At 44.9% G+C, this 20,080-nt stretch overlaps 2 protein-coding genes across 2 annotated transcripts in view; both read left to right on the forward strand.

Moving 5' to 3' along the window:
* LOC137089649 (zinc finger protein 850-like) overlaps positions 1-10,684 on the forward strand; it is a 77,359-nt gene extending 66,675 nt beyond the window's left edge. Inside the window, exon 14 of the mRNA XM_067453217.1 lies at positions 8,944-10,684. Within this exon, the coding sequence (XP_067309318.1) occupies positions 8,944-10,526 (1,583 nt within the window). The 3' untranslated portion in view covers positions 10,527-10,684. The remainder of the gene's footprint in view (positions 1-8,943) is intronic.
* A 5,028-nt stretch (positions 10,685-15,712) lies between these two features.
* Positions 15,713-18,436, forward strand: LOC137047543 (uncharacterized). The gene is made up of 2 exons (XM_067425306.1): positions 15,713-16,138; positions 17,532-18,436. Exons 1-2 carry the CDS (start codon positions 15,798-15,800, stop codon positions 18,424-18,426), a joined length of 1,236 nt encoding a protein of 411 aa, XP_067281407.1. The 5' UTR covers positions 15,713-15,797; the 3' UTR covers positions 18,427-18,436.
* Positions 18,437-20,080: the final 1,644 nt, after the last annotated feature.

A 20,080-nucleotide genomic window follows, 5' to 3' on the forward strand; every position in this document is an offset into this window, starting at 1 on the left:
AGCGTTTGTCACGCGCAGTTGTGTACAGAGTACTCTATAATGGATAAGTTTGCATTTCTCTTTAATGTATTTGAAATGGAAATAAAGCAAAGATTTATCATGAAGCTAATTTTATTTTTTAAAAATAATTTCACTTGTTTCTGATGTTTTTTTTATTTCGTTTAGTGCGAGTTTTTGATAGAAGAAAGGCCATCGCACTATATGTCCATGAAAAGCACACTGCTAAAAAGAGAAACTTCAGGAAATTGTCTTGAAATATTGGATAGGCATCAAATTAACATGCATTACCCATCATAAACCTCTTAAAGATAATTCATAAATGACTGTAATAACTAAGAGGAAACTTCTTAATGATTTATTGTAGGCTAAATTAACAAATTATCTAAAAACGTTTTTTTTTAAATGACAAAATAACGCACATCATAGTTTATCTACATGTCTATACTGTATGTGTGCTATATTAATGTGTATATTCTATTTACCTATCCATATTTAGTTGTTCGTTCGTGAGACAACGAAAGATTGTCAAAAACACTTTAAAATGACTTACCATCAGCACCAAGAGCCGCTCAAGCTCACCAACTTCCTCCTATGCTTTTCATTCGCTTGCAAGTCTTTATAAAGCAAATTGTGTGGATCATAGAGAACTGTGTGCTTCTCAACCTCCACGATGAGACGAGTGTCATCCATGGCTGTCTTTCCAGGTGCACTCTGAAGAACACTGCCTGTGACACCACGTGCTTTTGTTTATCGTTTCTGTTTTTATGCCAGCATATAGTTATAATATATACATAATTTAATTCTAGTGATCGACCGATATATCAGATTCCCGATATTTTTCCTGATATTTAAGCATTTTCCCATAATCGGGTATCGGTTTTGTAATATCAGATTTCCCGATAAATGGCGCCATCTTGTGGACGTTTTGAGAATTGCATACAAGCGCGCCATTAACGGACTGTCTGAGGGGAGATGAGTCAACAACAGTGTTTAAAGGTAAAATAACCTGCATCCCTTAATTAATAAACTTTGTTTGACATAAAATTAATGCACAATTGAGATATGCACAAATAAGATGTTATGAGATGATATTATATAGTTTAAACTTGGCACTGTAGAGACGACTCACTGACAGAGTCGTCAGGTAATCCGTTATGTCACAATAAAGACGTAACTTCACATGAATGAAACAAAACAGCCATGAATGAGAACATGTTGGAAGTAAAAGCACCGAATTTCTTTCTTTCTGTGTGTTTATTGTCAGACCACGCAAAGCAACCACGTCCCGGAATTGATTACCGAATTCGACCCGGGTCGGGGACCTAGTAATATTGCGGTATTCGACCGGGGACGAGCGCTGTGTGAACAAAAGCCGAAACTAATGCCGCAACGTGTACGTAGTTATCGTGCGACTCCTAGAGCTTGTTTTTTCAATAATACAACCCTGCAGTGCCAGAAGAGCTAGTCTGTGTTTTAAACGCAGAGAGTGTTCGTATACAAAAGAAACTAAAACTAAATAAGCAGAAATGTGCGCAAACTGGACACAAGTCGAGACCACGGAGCTCCTTACTATCCGCGCTGAAGCTGAGATCGCTCGCCGTTATACGTCACATCAGGATGTCACGTGTCAACTCGTTATGGGACCGTTAAGTGTTGTGTGTGAAAGCGCACATATTACGGTATTTCGCTGGCAGTGTGATTGGGCCAAATCTAGCGGCCCGGGAACAAATGCCGGGTCGCATTATCCGTGTATTTGCTGGAATCGCAGAGTGAAAGGGGCTTTAGACAAGAATGGGACAACATTCCTATTCCTAAACTTGAGTAACTTGTCTCTTCATTTCCCAGACGTGGAGACATTATAAAAAAGAGGAAATGCCATACAGTGATAAACATGGCCTTGTCCCAACTTTTTTGAGATGTGTTAAAGCCATGAATTTTTAAATCAACTTATTTTTCCCTTAAAAGTATACATTTTCTCAGTTTAAACATTTGATATGTTATGTGTTGTATTATAAATTAAAAATTGAAATTCGAAATGTAACGAATGTTCGTGGGGGTGTGAAGGAAGAAGACGGGGTCGGCTTTGACTGGGACTCGCTCTCTTTATTCAGTCTTGTTCAAAAACAAATAACAGTCACACGTGTGTGTGTGTGTGTGCAAAACTCAGTTTCTCCACGATATGGATCGCTCCTTCTCTATTTAACTTTCTTTCTCAGTTTCTCTGCTGTGCACGCAAAGTCCCAGTCCAGGTCTCTCTCTCTCTCTCTCTGTACTGCTGGGGTGTAAATGCTGTCTCTCCACGCCAATTACTGCAAACAGACACAGGTGTTAGTGATCTGCACTTGACCTACTTACTCCTACTAGCTACTAGCCCATCTGATGGCCAAACACTCCTTCTCTATGGTGCTGTACATCGTCTCTCTCTTAGAGAGCTTACGACTGATGTACAGCACCGGCCGCTCCTCCCCCTACACCTCCTGAGACAGGACTGCGCCCACGCCCCTGTCCGAGGCGTCGGTCTGTAGGGAAAAAGGGAGAGAAAAATTAGGAGCTTGTAAGAGCGGCCCACCACACAGAGCAGCCTTTATCTGGGTGAAAGCCTGCTGAAACCGCTCCGTCCACTGGACCGTATCTGGTACTTTCTTTTTAGTTAAATCAGTCAGCGGGCTAGCGAGGTCCGAATAGTTAGGCACAAACCTTCTGTAATATCCCGCTAGCCCCAGGAACTGTCTAACCTCCTTTTTGGTCTTGGGCCTTGGACAGGTTGCAATCGCTGCTGTCTTATCAATTTGGGGACGCACCTGTCCATGACCCAAGTGGAAGCCCAGATATCTTGCTTCCACCCGCCCAATTGCACATTTCTTAGGGTTTGCCGTGAGCCCCGCTCTTCTCAGCGACTTCAGGACAACCCGCAAATGCTGCATATGTCGCTGCCAGTCTGTACTGTAGATGATGATATCATCCAAGTACGCAGCGGCATATGCAGCATGCGGCTGGAGAATTCTGTCCATCAGACGCTGGAAGGTTGCGGGCGCCCCAAACAAGCCAAAAGGAAGGGTGAAGAATTGGTGTAATCCGAACGGCGTGGTGAAAGCAGTTTTTTCTTTAGACATTGGAGACAAGGGGATCTGCCAATAGCCCTTTGTTAAGTCCAGTGTCGAATAAAAGCGAGCGGTTCCTAGCCGATCAAGCAGTTCGTCAATCCTCGGCATTGGGTACGCATCAAATTTTGACACCGCGTTCACCTTTCTGTAGTCTACACAGAACCGGACCGAGCCGTCAGGCTTTGGAACCAAAACTATCGGGCTCGCCCAATCACTGCTAGCTCCCCTGTTGTACAGCTGCCTTTGTCTGTCCTGGGCCTGTAACAAATTCTCTATTGATAGCCACCCCAACATGTGGAGTTTTGTTCTCAGGTCCAGGACATACTGAATTTCATTTTTCGCCGCGGAAGGTCCGTCCTCCCAAGCCTCTCTAAGGACATCCAGCACCCCCCGAGGCTGGCGCCCATAGAGAAGCTCGAAGGGGGAAAACCCCGTGGAGGCTTGCGGGACCTCGCGTACAGCAAACAACAGAGGTTCTAGCCACTTATCCCAATTTTTTGCGTCCTCGTGAACGAACTTACGAATCATGGTCTTCAACGTGCGATTAAAACGTTCCACCAGACCATCTGTTTGTGGGTGGTAGACGCTGGTGCGAATCGATTTAATGCCCAATAATTCGTATAGTTCGCGGACCGTCCGTGACATGAACGCCGTGCCTTGGTCGGTGAGAATCTCTTTTGGGATTCCCACCCGGGAGATTAAAGAAAACAGTGCGCCCGCCACACCCGAAATAGTGCGGAGGGGCACTGCTTCCGGGTATCGCGTTGCATAGTCCACTAGGACCAATGCAAAGCGATGCCCTCGTGCGGATCGCTCTAATAGCCCGATGAGGCCCATACCAATTCTTTCGAAGGGGACCTGCACTAGTGGAAGGGGGCACAATGGTGCTTTTGGGGTGGCCGGTGGATTCACCAACTGACATTCCCGACAAGACGCGCACCACCTGCGCACGTTCTCGTGAATGCCCGGCCAAAAGAAGCGGGCCATTAGACGGTTAATTGTTGCTTTGTGTCCTAAATGCCCTGCCATCGGATTACAATGAGCCGCCTGGAATTGCATTTCCCGACCGCTTTTAGGTATTAACAACTGGGTTGTATCCATTTTTGTCTGGGTATCTTGGGTCACCCAATACAACCTATCTTTCAAAACTGCAAAATACGGATAGGTGAGCGGTTGTCCCGGTTGGAGGAGGTGGCCGTCGATGAAACGGACCTGCTCAAATGCATGTTTAAGCGATTCATCTTGGGACTGTTCCAGGGGAAAGTCATCGCGATCTGTGAGAGGAGCCATCTCCAGACCACTCGGTTCCCCTGAAACAGCTTCCCGTGGACCCGAATCCACCTCTCCCAACTGAGCGACCGCCTCCCTCCACTGCATATCCTTCCCCCAAGAGGCATCCGCACATAACTGCCCTAATAATATATGGAATGCTGGCCAATTGGTTCCCAGAATCAACGGATACGAGAGGGTGTGATGAGTGGAAAACGGCTTTTAACACCCCCAGGGGACACTTTGAATATTTGGTCATGCCGTTCGGCCTGTCCAACTCCCCAGCCGTTTTTCAAGCACTCGTCAATGACGTGTTGAGAGACATGGTCGATCAGTTCATATATGTCTACCTGGACGATATATTGATATTTTCTTCTTCTCTCCAGGAACATGTTCAACACGTCAGACGAGTGCTCCAGAGGTTGCTTCAGAATGGACTTTTTGTTAAGGCGGAGAAGTGCTCGTTTCACGCACAGTCAGTTCCGTTTCTGGGATACATCGTGTCGTCTGAGGGGGTGCGCATGGATCCTGACAAGATTAAGGCTGTGGTGGATTGGCCAATCCCAGATTCTCGTAAAGCCCTGCAGAGATTTCTGGGATTTGCTAATTTTTACCAGCGTTTTATTCGCAATTTGAGCCAACTGGCCGCGCCCCTGACTGCCTTAACCTCCACCAAGACTGCGTTCAGGTGGTCTAATGCAGCCGAAACTGCATTTTCTAACCTGAAGAGCCGCTTTGTTTCGACTCCCATCCTTGTAGCCCCCGATCCTTCACGTCAGTTTGTGGTGGAGGTTGACGCATCAGAGGTGGGGGTATGTGCAGTGCTCTCCCAGCGCACCGCCGCAGACGATAAGATGCACCCGTGCACGTTTTTTTTCTCATCGCTTATCGACGGCCGAACGCAATTATGATATTGCTAACAGAGAGTTGTTGGCTGTAAAACTAGCATTGGAAGATTGGCATCATTGGTTAGAGGGGTCGGGGGTACCTTTTATCGTCTGGACCGATCATAAGAATCTGGAATACATCAGATCCGCCAAACGTTTGAACTCCAGGCAGGCTCGGTGGCCTCTTTTTTTCGGTCGTTTCGATTTTTCCCTTTCCTACTGTCCGGGTTCTAAGAACATCAAACCCGATGCGTTATCTCGTATCTTTGATTTTTCCAAACGCCCGTCTACTCCCGAGTGCATTTTACCAGAAGGCCTTGTTATCTCTTCACTCACATGAGAGATCGAGTCGAAGGTCCGCACGGCCTTAGATGGGGTAACGCCTCCGCCCGGAGGTCCACCGAGCCGATTATTTGTACCAGAGGGATTACGGTCAGACGTTATTCGGTGGGGTCATGCTTCCAATGTGGCTTGTCATCCGGGAGTTTCTCGTACTAGTTTTTTGGTCAAGCAGCGATTCTGGTGGCCCCATATGGCTCGTGACGTCCGAGATTTTGTCTTGGCTTGCTCGGTTTGCGCTAGTGGTAAGACTTCCAATTGCCCCCCTGAGGGTCTGCTTCAACCGCTGCCTGTCCCTTCAAGACCCTGGTCCCACATTTCGCTAGATTTCGTCACTGGTCCCCCGCCATCTCAGGGCAATACAGTGGTTTTAACCGTAGTGGACCGATTCTCGAAGATGGCACACTTTATTCCCTTGCCCAAATTACCGTCAGCCAAGAAGACAGCAGTTGCTGTCGTAGATCACGTCTTTCGTATCCATGGCCTCCCGATTGACGTAGTTTCCGACAGGGGATCTCAGTTTACTTCTAAATTTTGGAAGGAGTTTTGTAGATTATTGGGAGCGACTGTAAGTCTGTCATCTGGGTTTCATCGCCAGACTAACGGTCAGAGCGAGAGAGCTAATCAGGACCTTGAGAGAATGTTACGATGTAGAGTTACTCAGAATCCTTCCTCCTGGAGCCAACAACTTTCATGGGTTGAGTACGCGCATAACTCGTTACCAGTATCTTCCACGGGTCTTTCGCCTTTTGAGTGTAGTATAGGTTACCAACCACCATTATTTCCCAGTCTGGAATCTGAAGTCGCGGTTCCCTCCGCTCACGCCTTCATCCAGAGGTGACGTCACACATGGAGAAGAGCCCGTGAGACTCTTCTTCAGGTGTGAGCGTGCACCAAGGCTCAGGCCAACCGCCACCGGCTGAAACCTCCCGTATACGTCGTCGGTCAAAAAGTGTGGCTTTCTTCTAAGAACATTCCGCTCCGATCCGTCTGTAATAAGTTGGCACCCAAATTTATTGGCCCGTTTCCTGTCACTAAGATCCTTAGCCCAGTGACAGTTCGCCTCAAATTCCCTCTGGCGTACAGGAGAATTCATCCCGTTTTTCATGTGGCCAAAATCAAACCCGTTATTCATTCTCATATTAATCCGCCGGTCCCGGTTACCCCTACCGCCGCGTCTTATAGATGGGGAACCAGCTTATTCGGTTCGTCGTATTTTGGATGCTAGGCGGAGGGGACGAGGATTCCAGTACTTGGTGGATTGGGAGGGTTACGGTTCGGAGGAGAGAAGTTGGGTTCCTGCCAGGGACATTCTGGATCACTCCCTGATAGATGATTACAATCTACAGGTAGGTTCCTCTGGGGACGCCAGGAGGCTTCCGTAGGGGAGGGGGTACTGTCACGGTTCATGGGTTCATTGACTCGCCCTCGTGTGTTTGTTGTGAGGCGTGGTTAGGTTGAGCGCTGAGCATTATCAGCGTCAGCTGTGTGTCATTAGCGCTCTATTTAACGTGTGTGTTTGCCTGTCCAGTTTGTCAGTTCATTGCAGGCGCTGGCCTTGTCTGGTCTTCTGCTCTCTGCTCTCCGGCTTCCTAGTCGGTGTTCCTGAGGTTTCTGTATCCGCTCTAGGAGGATTGTTCTCTGCCTTCTCCTGTCCACTGAGGGGGTACTGTCACGGTTCATGGGTTCATTGACTCGCCCTCGTGTGTTTGTTGTGAGGCGTGGTTAGGTTGAGCGCTGAGCATTATCAGCGTCAGCTGTGTGTCATTAGCGCTCTATTTAACGTATGTGTTTGCGTGTCCTGTTTGTCAGTTCATTGCAGGCGCTGGCCTTGTCTGGTCTTCTGCTCTCTGCTCTCCGGCTTCCTAGTCGGTGTTCCTGAGGTTTCTGTATCCGCTCTAGGAGGATTGTTCTCTGCCTTCTCCTGTCCACTGTGGTCCATGCTTTGCCAGCCTGCCTGTGCCTGTTCAGTCTTCCCCGGCGAGCGAACCTACCTGCCCGAGTCTATCATCTTCGCCGGTGCGCGAATCCAGGCGGACTGTGATTGTGTCTTCATTGAGATTGAGTTCGGCTTTGCCGCATAGTGCTGGAGGTTCCTGAGTATCTGTTAAATAAACTTCTATTGCACTTGCACTTGGGTCTTCTGCCTTTCTTCCAGGTTATCCTGACAGTAACTCATGACACGAAGTGCAACGCTGTTTAGCTTTGTTAACTAACGTTAGATGGTAATTGAAACTAATCCGAAAAACTTAGCATATAAAAGTGTAGTAATTCATTCAGACACCATCGATTGTTGGTGTTTGTAATGATCAGTTTAAACTACTGAATAGACAGCTTACCATTCTGAAACATCCAGCAAAAGTCTTTCCTGAGCAAGTTGTAATCGATCCTCTTCGTTATTGTCCGGGTCTGATTCCGGCTCAAATTGATAAGGCAATATAGACATTTTTGCAAAAACATTGAGCGCGCGTATCTACCCGTTATGGTCAGAGGCGGGACCTTTCCGAGCAAAGTGCGCTAAGCTGCTGTCCAATCACAACACAGGAAGCACTGGCCTAATCAGAACTTGTTAGGTATTGCTGAAGGAGGGACTTCATAGAACAAGGAAATCATCAGGCCGTTTTTAGGACAGTGGAAACAGCGGTATACAGATATGTAAATTGTGTGAAAAATACTGTGTTTTTTTACACACGAAACAAGAACTCATGTTATATTGCACACTGTAAACATAATCAAAGTTTTAAAACACATGAAGAATGGGACCTTTAAACTCATCAAGAGATATTTTGATGTCACAAAAGCTTTCTGTTTTTTTCTGTTTCTGCATACACAAACAGATGTTCCTGACACATTTAAAGGTGTTTTACTCACACACACCTGATTGGCAGAACAAACTAAACACTGTCACTGCTAAGCGTTTATATCTCACTGCCCATAGACATGCCTGGGGAAAACATGTTCCGCAACGCATGAGCATCACGACGTCATTGCTCTATTTTTTTTGTGTGTATCTACATTTAAATAATGAACTTGAGTATACAATCCCTTAGTGAATTGTTAGATCAGCATAGCAGTCAATAAATGGTTCAAGGAAGGTCACGTACAGGACATTCAGGCCCATTATACAGGACGTCCGGGCTAATACGGGACAGTTGCCATTTCAGAGTGGGCTATGTGGGAAAACAGATGGGAGAACGTGCTTAACTCTGCAAGGCAGTGGCCCTCCAGGACCAAAGCTGCCCATTCCTGAGCCTAGGATGGGATAGATTATATAACATACTACCTTATACCCTGCTACCGATGCTTTAAATGTCTAAATTGTTTTATGTATGTTTTTGCCCTAGATCACATGGCATTGAAAGAGGAAAGTCATGAACTTAATGAAAGGGAAGAAGAGAAAGACCTTTATGATAAACATGATTTCATGACTGGAGAAAAATCGACTAAAAAGACTTCCTCACAAAAAGGAGCTCAAAAGAGAGGAACTAAAAGATATTTCACCTGCCAACAGTGTGGAAAGACTTTCACTGAAAAAGGAAGCCTTATAATCCACATGAGAATTCACACTGGAGAGAAGCCTTACACCTGCCAACAGTGTGGAATGAGTTTCAGTAGAAAAGGAATCCTTAAAGTCCACATGAGACTTCACACTGGAGAGAAGCCTTACACCTGCCAACAGTGTGGAAAGAGTTTCAGTGAAAAAAGAATCTTTATAGTCCACATGAGAGTTCACACTGAAGAGAAGCCTTACACCTGCCAACAGTGTGGAAATAGTTTCAAACATAAAGGAAACCTTGAAGTCCACATGAGAGTTCACACTGGAGAGAAGCCTTACATCTGCCAACAGTGTGGAAAGAGTTTCAGTGAAAAAGGAACCCTTGAAAGGCACATGAGAGTTCACACTGGAGAGAAACCTTACACCTGCCAACAGTGTGGAAAGAGTTTCAAATATAAAATAAGCCTTGACAGGCACATTAGAGTTTACACTGGAAAGAAACCTTACACCTGCCAACAGTGTGGAAAGAGTTTCAAACATAAAATAAGCCTTGACAGTCACATGAGAGTTCACTCTGGAGAGAAACCTTACACCTGTCAACAGTGTGGAAAGTGTTTTACTGATAAAGGAACCCTTAAAATTCACATGAGAGTTCACACTGGAGAGAAACCTTATACCTGCCAACAGTGTGAAAAGTGTTTCAGACATAAAATAAGCCTCGACAAGCACATTAGAGTTCACACTGGAGAGAAACCTTACACATGCCAACAGTGTGAAAAGTGTTTCAGGCATAAAATAAGCCTTGACAGTCACATGAAAGTTCACACTGGAGAGAAACCTTACACATGCCAACAGTGTGAAAAGTGTTTCAGGCATAAAATAAGCCTTGAGAGTCACATGAGAGTTCACTCTGGAGAGAAGCCTTACACCTGCCAACAGTGTGGAAAGTGTTTCAAACATAAAAGAACCCTTGACAGTCACATGAGAGTTCACTCTGGAGAGAAGCCTTACACCTGCCAACAGTGTGGGAAGAGTTTCAAACTTAAAATAAGCCTTGACAGTCACATGAGAGTTCACACTGGAGAGAAACCTTACACCTGCCAACAGTGTGGAATGAGTTTCAAACATAAAATAAGCCTCGACAGGCATATTAGAGTTCACACTGGAGAGAAACCTTACACCTGCCAACAGTGTGGAAAGAGTTTCACTGATAAACGAAACCTTAAAGTTCACATGAGAGTTCACACTGGAGAGAAACCTTACATATGCCAACAGTGTGGAAAGTGTTTCGGACATAAAATAAGCCTCGACAGGCATATTAGAGTTCACACTGGAGAGAAACCTTACACCTGCCAACAGTGTGGAAAGAGTTTCAAACATAAAAGAAACCTTGACAGTCACATGATAGTTCACGCTGTAGTAGGGGTGTAACGCTACATGAACGCAAAAATCACGGTTCGGTATGTACTTCGGTTTTAAAGTCGCGGTTTGGTTCATTTTCGGTACAGTAAGGGAATGAAATGCAAACATTAAACTGCAGGTTGTTTATTACTGTGGTAAGCAGCGAGGCGAGGGACCGTGAGAGCGGGCTGGTGATGAGTGCTAATGAGTGCCAACTGCGCGCCACACCAGTCTCCTCTCGCGGCCGAGTGACGGGAGCATAAAAGGAGGAGCGACGACAGTGGAAGATGAGAGGACCAGGCCTGGAATTTATGTTATGTTCTTTTTACATTTTGTTGTGTGTGTGCAGGCAGTCGGGCTGCCGGCGTTACTTTTGTTTTGTTTATATTTATTTAATAAAAAAATGTAAACAAAACATAACATAAATTTCTGGCCTGGTCCTCTCCTTTTATGCTCCCGTCACTCGGCCGCGAGAGGAGACCGTTGTGGCGTGCAGCTGGCACTCATTAGCACTCGTCACCGCTCTCATGGTCCCTCGCCTCGCTGCTTGCCACAATTACTATAAACTTTTTTTTAACAATTTGTTTATAGTTTTTAAACACTTTTTAATAAAATATAATAAAATATATATCAAATTTAAAAAAAGAATAAGAAATAAAATACTGCTGCAAAGTTATCCACTAAATGAAATACTCTGTCTCAAACCAATATCACATAAAATATAATGAAAAATATAAATAAATAACTATGATTACAGTCAGTGCAGCATTACCAATCCCAGCTTGTAGGCCTGCTTATATTTAAAATGTATATATATAACTTTTCCAAAGTGTAAAGTGCAGCATCAACAGTTTCAGTTTTTAGACCTGCTTAGATTTTTAAGAACTTTTCCAGTCTAAAGCTCCAGGCTGAAGGCCTGCTCAGATTCATTCAACCTCATTCAATCAACAAAAAATTAACTTTTCCACATTGTCTAGAGAAAGGGCAGATCTGCTGGCATTTACAATGTCTCCAGCTGTAGAAAATACCCTCTCGCTAGGGACTGAGGTAGCAGGTACAGCAAGGTAGCACTTTGCTAACTTGGCAATATGAGGATATATTGGCTCATTGGTCCTCCACCATTCAAGTGGGCTTAAATCCAGTGAAATGTAGTCCACAGCCTTGTATAAGCTAACCTCTTGTTTCAACCGGCTGCAAAGTAGGCTTGTTTCCCACCTGAGTCTTGAAGAGTTCACCAAACTGTTCAGCTATGGCTGACTTCTTCACAGGAGGAGAGATGAAGCCTCTAGGTGTCCTGTCACTGGGGATGAACTAACTGCTGTGGCCTCCTCACTCTGCAAAATAAAATGACAAAACTTTAATTAACTACTACTGGCTCTGTCATCTTTATTTATATATTTATATAAGCTTTTTTAACAATGCAGATTGTTTCAAAGCAGCAAGTATTTCAAATTATACCATGAAGAATTATATCATGAAGACATTTTTACACACAAATGGACACTGTTAAAATACCTGTTATTCCATGGTTGCAATCTCTTTGATGAGGTTGTTGTAGATTCTGTCACGACAGGCATCATTCACATGAGGAAGGACTTTGAACCGCAGATCAAGAACTGTCCATTTGTTGAGGAAGTCATGACAAGCAGAGTATCTGTTCTTAAAGGTGCACTATGCAACTTTTTGTCCACTAGGGGTCGCCAATTCAAATCAAAGATGTAGTTTGATGATGCCAAGTTTGAGGACATGTGGACTTCACCTCACAGCTGGTGGAAAATAGGACTCGGGCAGAAATCATGTTGATGGATACGGTTATTAACGTTACTGTAGTGTGAAGCAGGGCAGGACAGAGTGTTGTGGAGCTAATTACGGCCGCTGGAGCGATTTTTACACAAACACCCGCCTCGCGAACACCGGCATTTTTATTGGGACAGGACGGGACACAGTCACCAAGCACGTGCACTATTTCCGCTTTTCCGGTCATGATTGGAAGGTAATACAGCTCTGTTTATCATATTAGATACATTTTAGTGCTTTTAAAATGAAATTTGAACGCACGTTACTCTATGCGTTTGCTCAGCGGCTGCTGTGACACTTGTTCACACTGCTAAGAGAAAAGTGCTTCTGCCAAATAAAACCTGAAACTGAGGGTAACGCAGTGTAGTAAAGTTCGTTGTTAAGGAAGGAAGAAGACAGGGGTCGGCTTTGACTGGGACTCGCTTTCTTTATTCAGCTTTTCAAAAATAAACAAAAACACACTCTCAGTGTGGTATCTCAGGTCAGGGGCGTGGGACTGGGGGGATAAAGGGTACTGACTAACCAGGGCCCGAGGCAGGGAAGTCCGTTTTCTATACATACACATACATGGTACGGGGGCCCAGCAAGATGGTTTGTACCCAGGGCCCAAAATGTGGTGCTACGCCACTGTCTCAGGGTCTCTACGATATGGATCGCACCGTTGTATAAACTCAGTCTCGGTATCTTTCAGTCTCTGTATATCACTCAGTCTGTGTAGTAAGCACCCGCGAAGTCCCAGTCCTGCTCTCTCTCCCGGCCACGGCTTAAATGCGCTCTCTCCATGCCAATCACTGCAATCGGAAACAGGTGTTCGTCATCTGTGCTTGACCTACTTACCTGCCGCTCCTCTCTGTGCTCTCTCTCCCGCTGCAGACCTCGCAGAACCACGCCCCCTTCGCCACATACCCCCACCGCCCGACTCAGGCCGGGGACACATCCGGCCTGCAGCCTCTCCCCCCCCTACGGGAGAGGAAGTCAGCCGCAGCCATCTGAACACCCGGTCTGTGGATCACCTTGAACTTAAAAGGCTGTAAAGCTAGATACCAACGGGTGATCCGCGCGTTGGTATCCTTCATCCCCTGTCCGAGGCGTCAGTCTGCAGAGAAAAAGGGAGAGAAAAGTTAAGAGCTTGTAGGAGCGCCCCACCACACAGAGCCACCTTTAACTGGGTGAGAGCCTGCTGGCACTGCTCCGTCCACTGAACTGTATCTGATTCTTCCTTTTTAGTTAGATCAGTCAGCGGGCTGGCGAGGTCCGAATAATTAGGTACAAACCTCCTATAATATCCCGTCAGCCCAAGGAACTGTCTAACCTCCTTTTTGGTCTTGGGCAGGCTGCAACCGCTGCGGTCTTATTAATTTGGGGACGCACCTGCCCATGACCCAAGTGGAAGCCCAGATATCTTACTTCCACCCGCCCAATTGCACACTTCTTCGGGTTGGCCGTGAGCCCCGCCCTTCTCAGCGACCTGAGGACTGCTCGCAAATGCTGCATATGACCGACGAATTCGGTCCATCAGACGCTAAAAAGTTGCGGGTGCCCCGAACAGCCTGAAAGGAAGCGTAACGAATTGGTTCAATCCAAATGGCGTGGTAAAAGCATTTTTTTCTTTGGTTACTGGAGACAAGGGGATCTCCCAGTAACCCTTTGTCAAGTCCAGTGTCGAATAAAAACGAGCAGTACCCAGCCGATCAAGCAATTCATCAATCCGTGGCATGGGATAAGCATCAAATTTCGACACCGCGTTGACTTTCCTGTAATCCACGCAGAACCGGACTGAGCCGTCAGGTTTTGGAACCAAAACGATCGGGCTCGCCTAGTCGCTGTTGGATTCTTCTATAACCCCCATCTCTAGCATTGCATCTAATTCGGCCTGAACCACTTTTTTCTTGTGTTCAGGCAATCTATATGGTCGGCTGCGTACAAACACGCCCGGCTCGGTCTCAACGTGGTGTTGGATGAGGTCTGTCCGACCCGGCAGGGGCGAGAACACGTTGGCGAAATCCGCCCGTAATTGTTTGAGGTCTATGAGCTGGGAGGGTGAGAGGTGATCTCCCCCCGGGACCAGAGCGTGAGATTGTGTCTTTTGAACCGCCTCTGGTCCGAGATCATCCTCTCCACTCCCTACCATCACCAGCATCACAGCCTCTGCCTCAACCCATTTTTTTTAATAAATTGAGGTGATATATCTGACATGCCCCGTCCCTGTCTGACCGAATTACCTCATAGTTCAGATCCCCTACTCTTCGTGTGACCTCAAACGGTCCTTGCCACTTGGCGAGTAATTTTGAACTCGAGGAGGGGAGTAATAGAAGTACTTTCTCTCCCGGTGAAAACTGTCTTAATCTAGCGCCTTTGTTGTACAACTGTCTTTGTTTGTCTTGGCCTGTAACAAATTTTTCCATTGAAAGCCGCCCCAATGTGTGGAGTTTTGTTCTCAGGTCCAACACAAACTGAATTTCATTTTTACTCGCGGATGGTCCTTCCTCCCAAGCTTCCCTAACGACATCCAAAACCCCTCGGGGCTGGCGGCCATAGAGAAGCTCGAAGGGGGAAAACCCCGTGGAGGCTTGGGGGACTTCGCGGACAGCAAACAAGAGAGGTTCTAGCCATTTATCGGTGAGAATCTCTTTCGGGATTCCCCTCGGGAACACTTTTCGCCAAAATGTTACGCAGTGGCACTGCATCGGGATATCGCGTTGCATAATCCACCAGGACTAATGCAAAGCGATGTCCGCGGGCTGACCACTCTAAAGGTCCATACCAATTCTTTCGAAGGGGACACAATGGTGCTTTTGGTTGGGCCGGTGGGTTTACCAACTGACATTCACGACAAGACACAACCGAGTACTGTGCAACAAGTGCAGTACTGACCCCCTCGCTTGGGAGAGAAGGTCCCTCCTGACGGGAATTTCCCAGGGGAGAAATTCCCGTCAAAAACGGGGAGAGACAAGATGTCCGATAGCCACACTCGGCCCGGCCAGAACGAGGCTACCAATAGCAGCCGGGCCCCGTCCCGGCGGACTCTCTCCAGCACTCCTGGGAGCAACGCCAGAGGGGGAAAGGGCGACCCCCCTGGCGACCCCCCTGTATGCGTTGCAGGGTCCGCCTGCCCTGTAGTGCTTTCACATATGATGCGTTTGCAGTCTGCAACTGATCCGCTGTAAAAAAAAATACTAATTTGATGTAGGCCTATTGGAAATATTTGTGTGTGTGTGTGTGTGTGTGTGTGTGTGTGTGTGTGTGTGTGTGTGTGTGTGTGTGTATTGCAAGTATACTTTAGGTACATTTAAAATATTTTGCATTTAAAGATATACTGCACAATCCTTATTAATAGAGATATTAAATTAAATATATTTTTGAAATTAATTAATTAAAATATTGATTTGGTTTAAGATGTAATATTAAGAAATGTGCATTTTGCAATAAAGAAATGGGTTTTTTACTAGGGTAGTAAGGAATGACAAGGATAAAATATTTGTTGCTGTGTTTTCGTCCTTTAAAATGCATCCTCAATTATCTCACATCTATATTTCACATACAATGCCTGTGAGCAGGAGGAGGACACTGATATTTGTTTTCCTACTTGAAAGAATACAGAGGGGAAGAAGGAGAAGGAAACGGTGTTGGGTGCATCCTCTCAACCAGCGAAGGAGACAACAATGTGATTTTTATCATCTTGTGGCTGAACTGAGGCTGGACAGCCAATGCCATCATTTGTACTTTAGGATGAGTGCAGAGCAGATGGATGAACTTCTGTCCATCATTGGCCCTGAACTGACCAGACAATCAACCAATTACAGAGCTGCCATAGAACCCAAGCAGAGACTGGCTGTTGGATTGAGGTAAGGTCATAATGTCATAGACAACAAATTGCTGACCACAAACTCAAGAAAGTTTTTTTATATACCAAATTCTCAGACAAGTATATTTTTATTATTAATAAACATTCAACTTTTTTAAACAGGAAAAGTAACAATAAGCATGTTTTTTTTTTTTTTTAACGAACAATTAAGATAGTTTTTCCCTGTACTGGCTACATGTCTCTGTAGTAAGACCCCTCATTGCTCTCGTCTTCCCATTGTGTACCCTGTGGAGGGAAGGGAATATTCTGAAATCCTGATGGCCTGGAGATGTGAGTGGAGTGCCCTCTAATATTCTGAGTAGGGGGATGCCAACCAGCTGCATGTTGTGGGGGGACAGTTTGGTGGTGTTGGGCCTTTTCTAGGTTGTGTAGTGTAGTCAAGATCTCTATTTTGGCTTGTTGCCTCCTGTCCTTATCCAATCTGTGCAACATTGGCACAAGGCTTAGTGCAAAGTGATACGCTTCATCTAGTTCAGCATCTGGCATGTGTGGTTTTGGAATAGGCTCTTGGAAGTAAAGACATCAGCCTCTCCCCAATGTCTGTGTTCTGTGGCTCCTTTTTTCTTGTGAATTACGTACCACTACTGGTGAGGATGCCCACTTTCTAGGGCTACGGGACCTAGAGGGCCTTTGCCTCTCCTGTGAGGTTGTTGGTGCAGCAAGTGATTGGGCCAGAGATGCAGATATGGACCTCTGTATGGTAATACCAGGGGTACTGGATCGTTCATCTGTACCCAATGATGACAGTGGGGAAGCAGATCTTACACTGTGTTCCCCATAGACTGTTTGCGAGGTCAAGTTGCTTTTCGAACTGTATAAAAAGCAACAGCAAAAACGTACTTATCTATCTATCTATCTATCTATGTATCTATGTATCTATCTATGTAAAACTTAAAGCTTTTAAAACTTTTTAAAACTTTCTGGCTAGGCTTTTTCAAGCCAACTTAAAGTTTGTCTACTAACTTTACCCATCAAGTTAGTTACTGCAATGTCTTTATGCCATGCAAAAAAATTCCATAGGAACATTATAAATTTAAGGTATACTTTCTTACCACCTTTTTAATAATAATTGAAAAATTACACTGTTGCTTTAGTCAACAAGATTTTATCATTGTTAAATTTTAATGTAAATTACATGTTTGAAATTTATACAGACCTTCTTGGCTGTAAGTGGGGCAAAAGGAAGGATATTATCTCTGAATATTTCCAGTCCTTTTGACTTCCACCTGCTGATCCACTAGGCAGATTCTTATTTTTTCTGTTTTTCACAAAAGCATCTCTTAATGTCTTCCATCTCGCCCTGCACATGTCGACTGAAACAAAGAAGACACACAGATGAATACAATACTTTTCCTTTGTTTCTTCCCTCACAGGTACTTGGCTTCTGGAGATTCAATGGTCAGCTTAGCATTCAGCTATCGCCTAGGGCACGCAACTGTCATGAACTCTGTCCATATGGTGTGTGCAGCCATTGAAAAGGTGATGATGGAGAGGTTCCTACCCAGGCCAACACAAGACACTTGGAAAGAGGTGGCCCAAGGATTCTGTGAAAAATGGAATTTCCCAAATAGTTTGGGAGCAATAGACTGCAAACATATAATACAAGCACCACCACTGTCTGGAAGTCAGTTCTTCAATTACAAGAAGACCTTCTCCATAGTGCTTTTGGCGCTTGTGGATGCTGACTACAGGTTCCGATTCATTCAAGTGGGGGACTTCGGAAGAACCTGCGATGGTGGTGTGTACGCCAGTTCAGATTTGGGGAGGGGAATGGATACCAACACATTGCATGTGCCACCCAGTACCTCTCTACCTGGTGCTGCCCACCTGGGTGATGTGCCATTCGTCATGGTTGGTGACGCAGCTTTCCAACTCAAACCATTCTTGATGAGACCATACCCCGGAGCAAACCTCAGTTACAAAAAGAGGATTTTCAACTACAGACTTTCAAGAGCAAGGATGGTGGTTGAAAATGCCTTTGGCATTCTGTCCTCCAGGTGGAGAATATTTCTTAACAGAATCAACCTGCAAACAAAAACTGTTGACACACTTGTGATGGCTGCATGCATCCTTCACAATTTCCTGCTTGTCCCCAGCGAAAACCACAGATTGCTGGATGAGGCAGAGCAGCTGGGGAGACACATGGCACCAGTAAGAAACATGGTAGGAAACAGGGCGTCAACAGAGGCCTGTAATGTGAGGGAGGTCTTCTGCACCTACTTTACCTCTCCTGAAGGCAGTGTGTCATGGCAGAAAAGGATGGTGTGATAAAAAAAAAGCATGACTTCAAAGCTTATTGAAGTATCATGCTAGGATTGTAAAAAGCTGAAAAGTGATTATGATCCCAAAAGACAAGTATGCTGTATTGGTAAAAAGCTGTTTTGGCCAAGAAATAAAAAAATAAAGTTTTTGTTTGAGAACTTTGGTGTGTTAAACTATCAATTCCATTGAAAAGAGGTAATGTCACTCCAAGCAAATTTACATTAGCATTTGAAAAGCTCGAGAGTGCAAGTCCAAGCACCTTCCCAACAGTACTGTATCTGAACAGTATTTACACAGGGCAGTAGGCTACGTATAGGCTCCTGTAATACCATTAGTGAAGTTCTTCTATAGTAACATAATTTTAAAACATATAGGTAAATAACAAAATGTTAAAATCAGATTTGTTTTTACATTAAACTAGGCCTACCTTAAAAAACCTCATAGCCTACATAGGTCTATTTACTTCTATGTACTTGTACTAATATCTCATAGTGTCCTGTGTAATGCAAAGTTACTTGACATTTTAATTGGTTTTCAAGATGCATAACTACTGGTTATATAAATAACCAGATATATAAATAATGGTTACATAGGCTACTTTTCAAAATCATGTAGTAGGAAGATAATTAGGAGGTTATTGTATTCACCTTCCACTCCTAAAACTTGTGCAATCAAACTCCATGCCTTGTCCTTTTAGGAGTTGTCCTTGTAAAAAGGATTTGTGGTGTCATATAACACTGTGTGTTTTTCAACTTCCAGAATTAATCTCTCGTCGTCCATTTCTTGTCTCCTACCAAGGATATATTGCCAATATGCATGCAATATGTTTGGGAGTCTGCACAGGGTGTTTATTTTGAAATTGACAGGGATTTTTGACTTTTATTTTGTATTTCCGGTTCAACTTGGACGCGCGTCTGTCAAAAATAGGCTAGGCACCTATATTTAGCGAAGCGGCGCAGAGAGCCGCTTCTGGGAATCTTCTGAAGCGCGCCGCGCCGCGGCCGGTGTAAACACAAGCATTGACTGGAATGGGCGCGATCAGCTCCGGTAGCCGCGTCGCAGCCGTAATGAAAAAAATACGCACCGCACACGCACTCCAGACGGAGTATCGCCCGTTTCACACATACTCCATCTGGAGTGCGTGTGCGGTGCGTATTTTTTTTCCGTACCCATGTTAATGGATTACAGCTTTCACACTGCACGCGGATGCGGTCCGTCAGTCCGTTCCAGGAACGTTGCGTCTGCAGCAGTGCACGGATCGTTTTCGTACCGAGTCTATTTTTTGCTGTGCTGCATTAAAGCTACAGAACATTGTTCACATTAAAATAAACATGTACTGACGCGAAAATCTAGTAATTTCACCACAGATGCATATAATTTAAAATATACTCTTGTTTCAAAGTCAACACATGGCTCTTTTCTCAAGTTATGCAACAAAACGACACCTTACGTGGCATTTAGGTAAAAAAAAGTGCCATAATGGAGAGCACTCGTCCTTTCTTGGAGGAAAAAATAAAAAGTTCTTTATGACCTGGATTTCTTTTAAAAGGGTTTAAAAACGAAAGAAAAGACTAGAGTCGGCTGTTTTTGAATAGCCTTTTGTAAGTTTCTAATTTAAAATGTTTGTGATTTAGGCTATAACCTATGTTTAAATGTTTTG

This window comes from Pseudorasbora parva, chromosome 2 (genome assembly GCF_024679245.1).
Source record: "Pseudorasbora parva isolate DD20220531a chromosome 2, ASM2467924v1, whole genome shotgun sequence".
In the NCBI taxonomy this organism is placed as follows: Eukaryota; Metazoa; Chordata; class Actinopteri; order Cypriniformes; family Gobionidae; genus Pseudorasbora; species Pseudorasbora parva.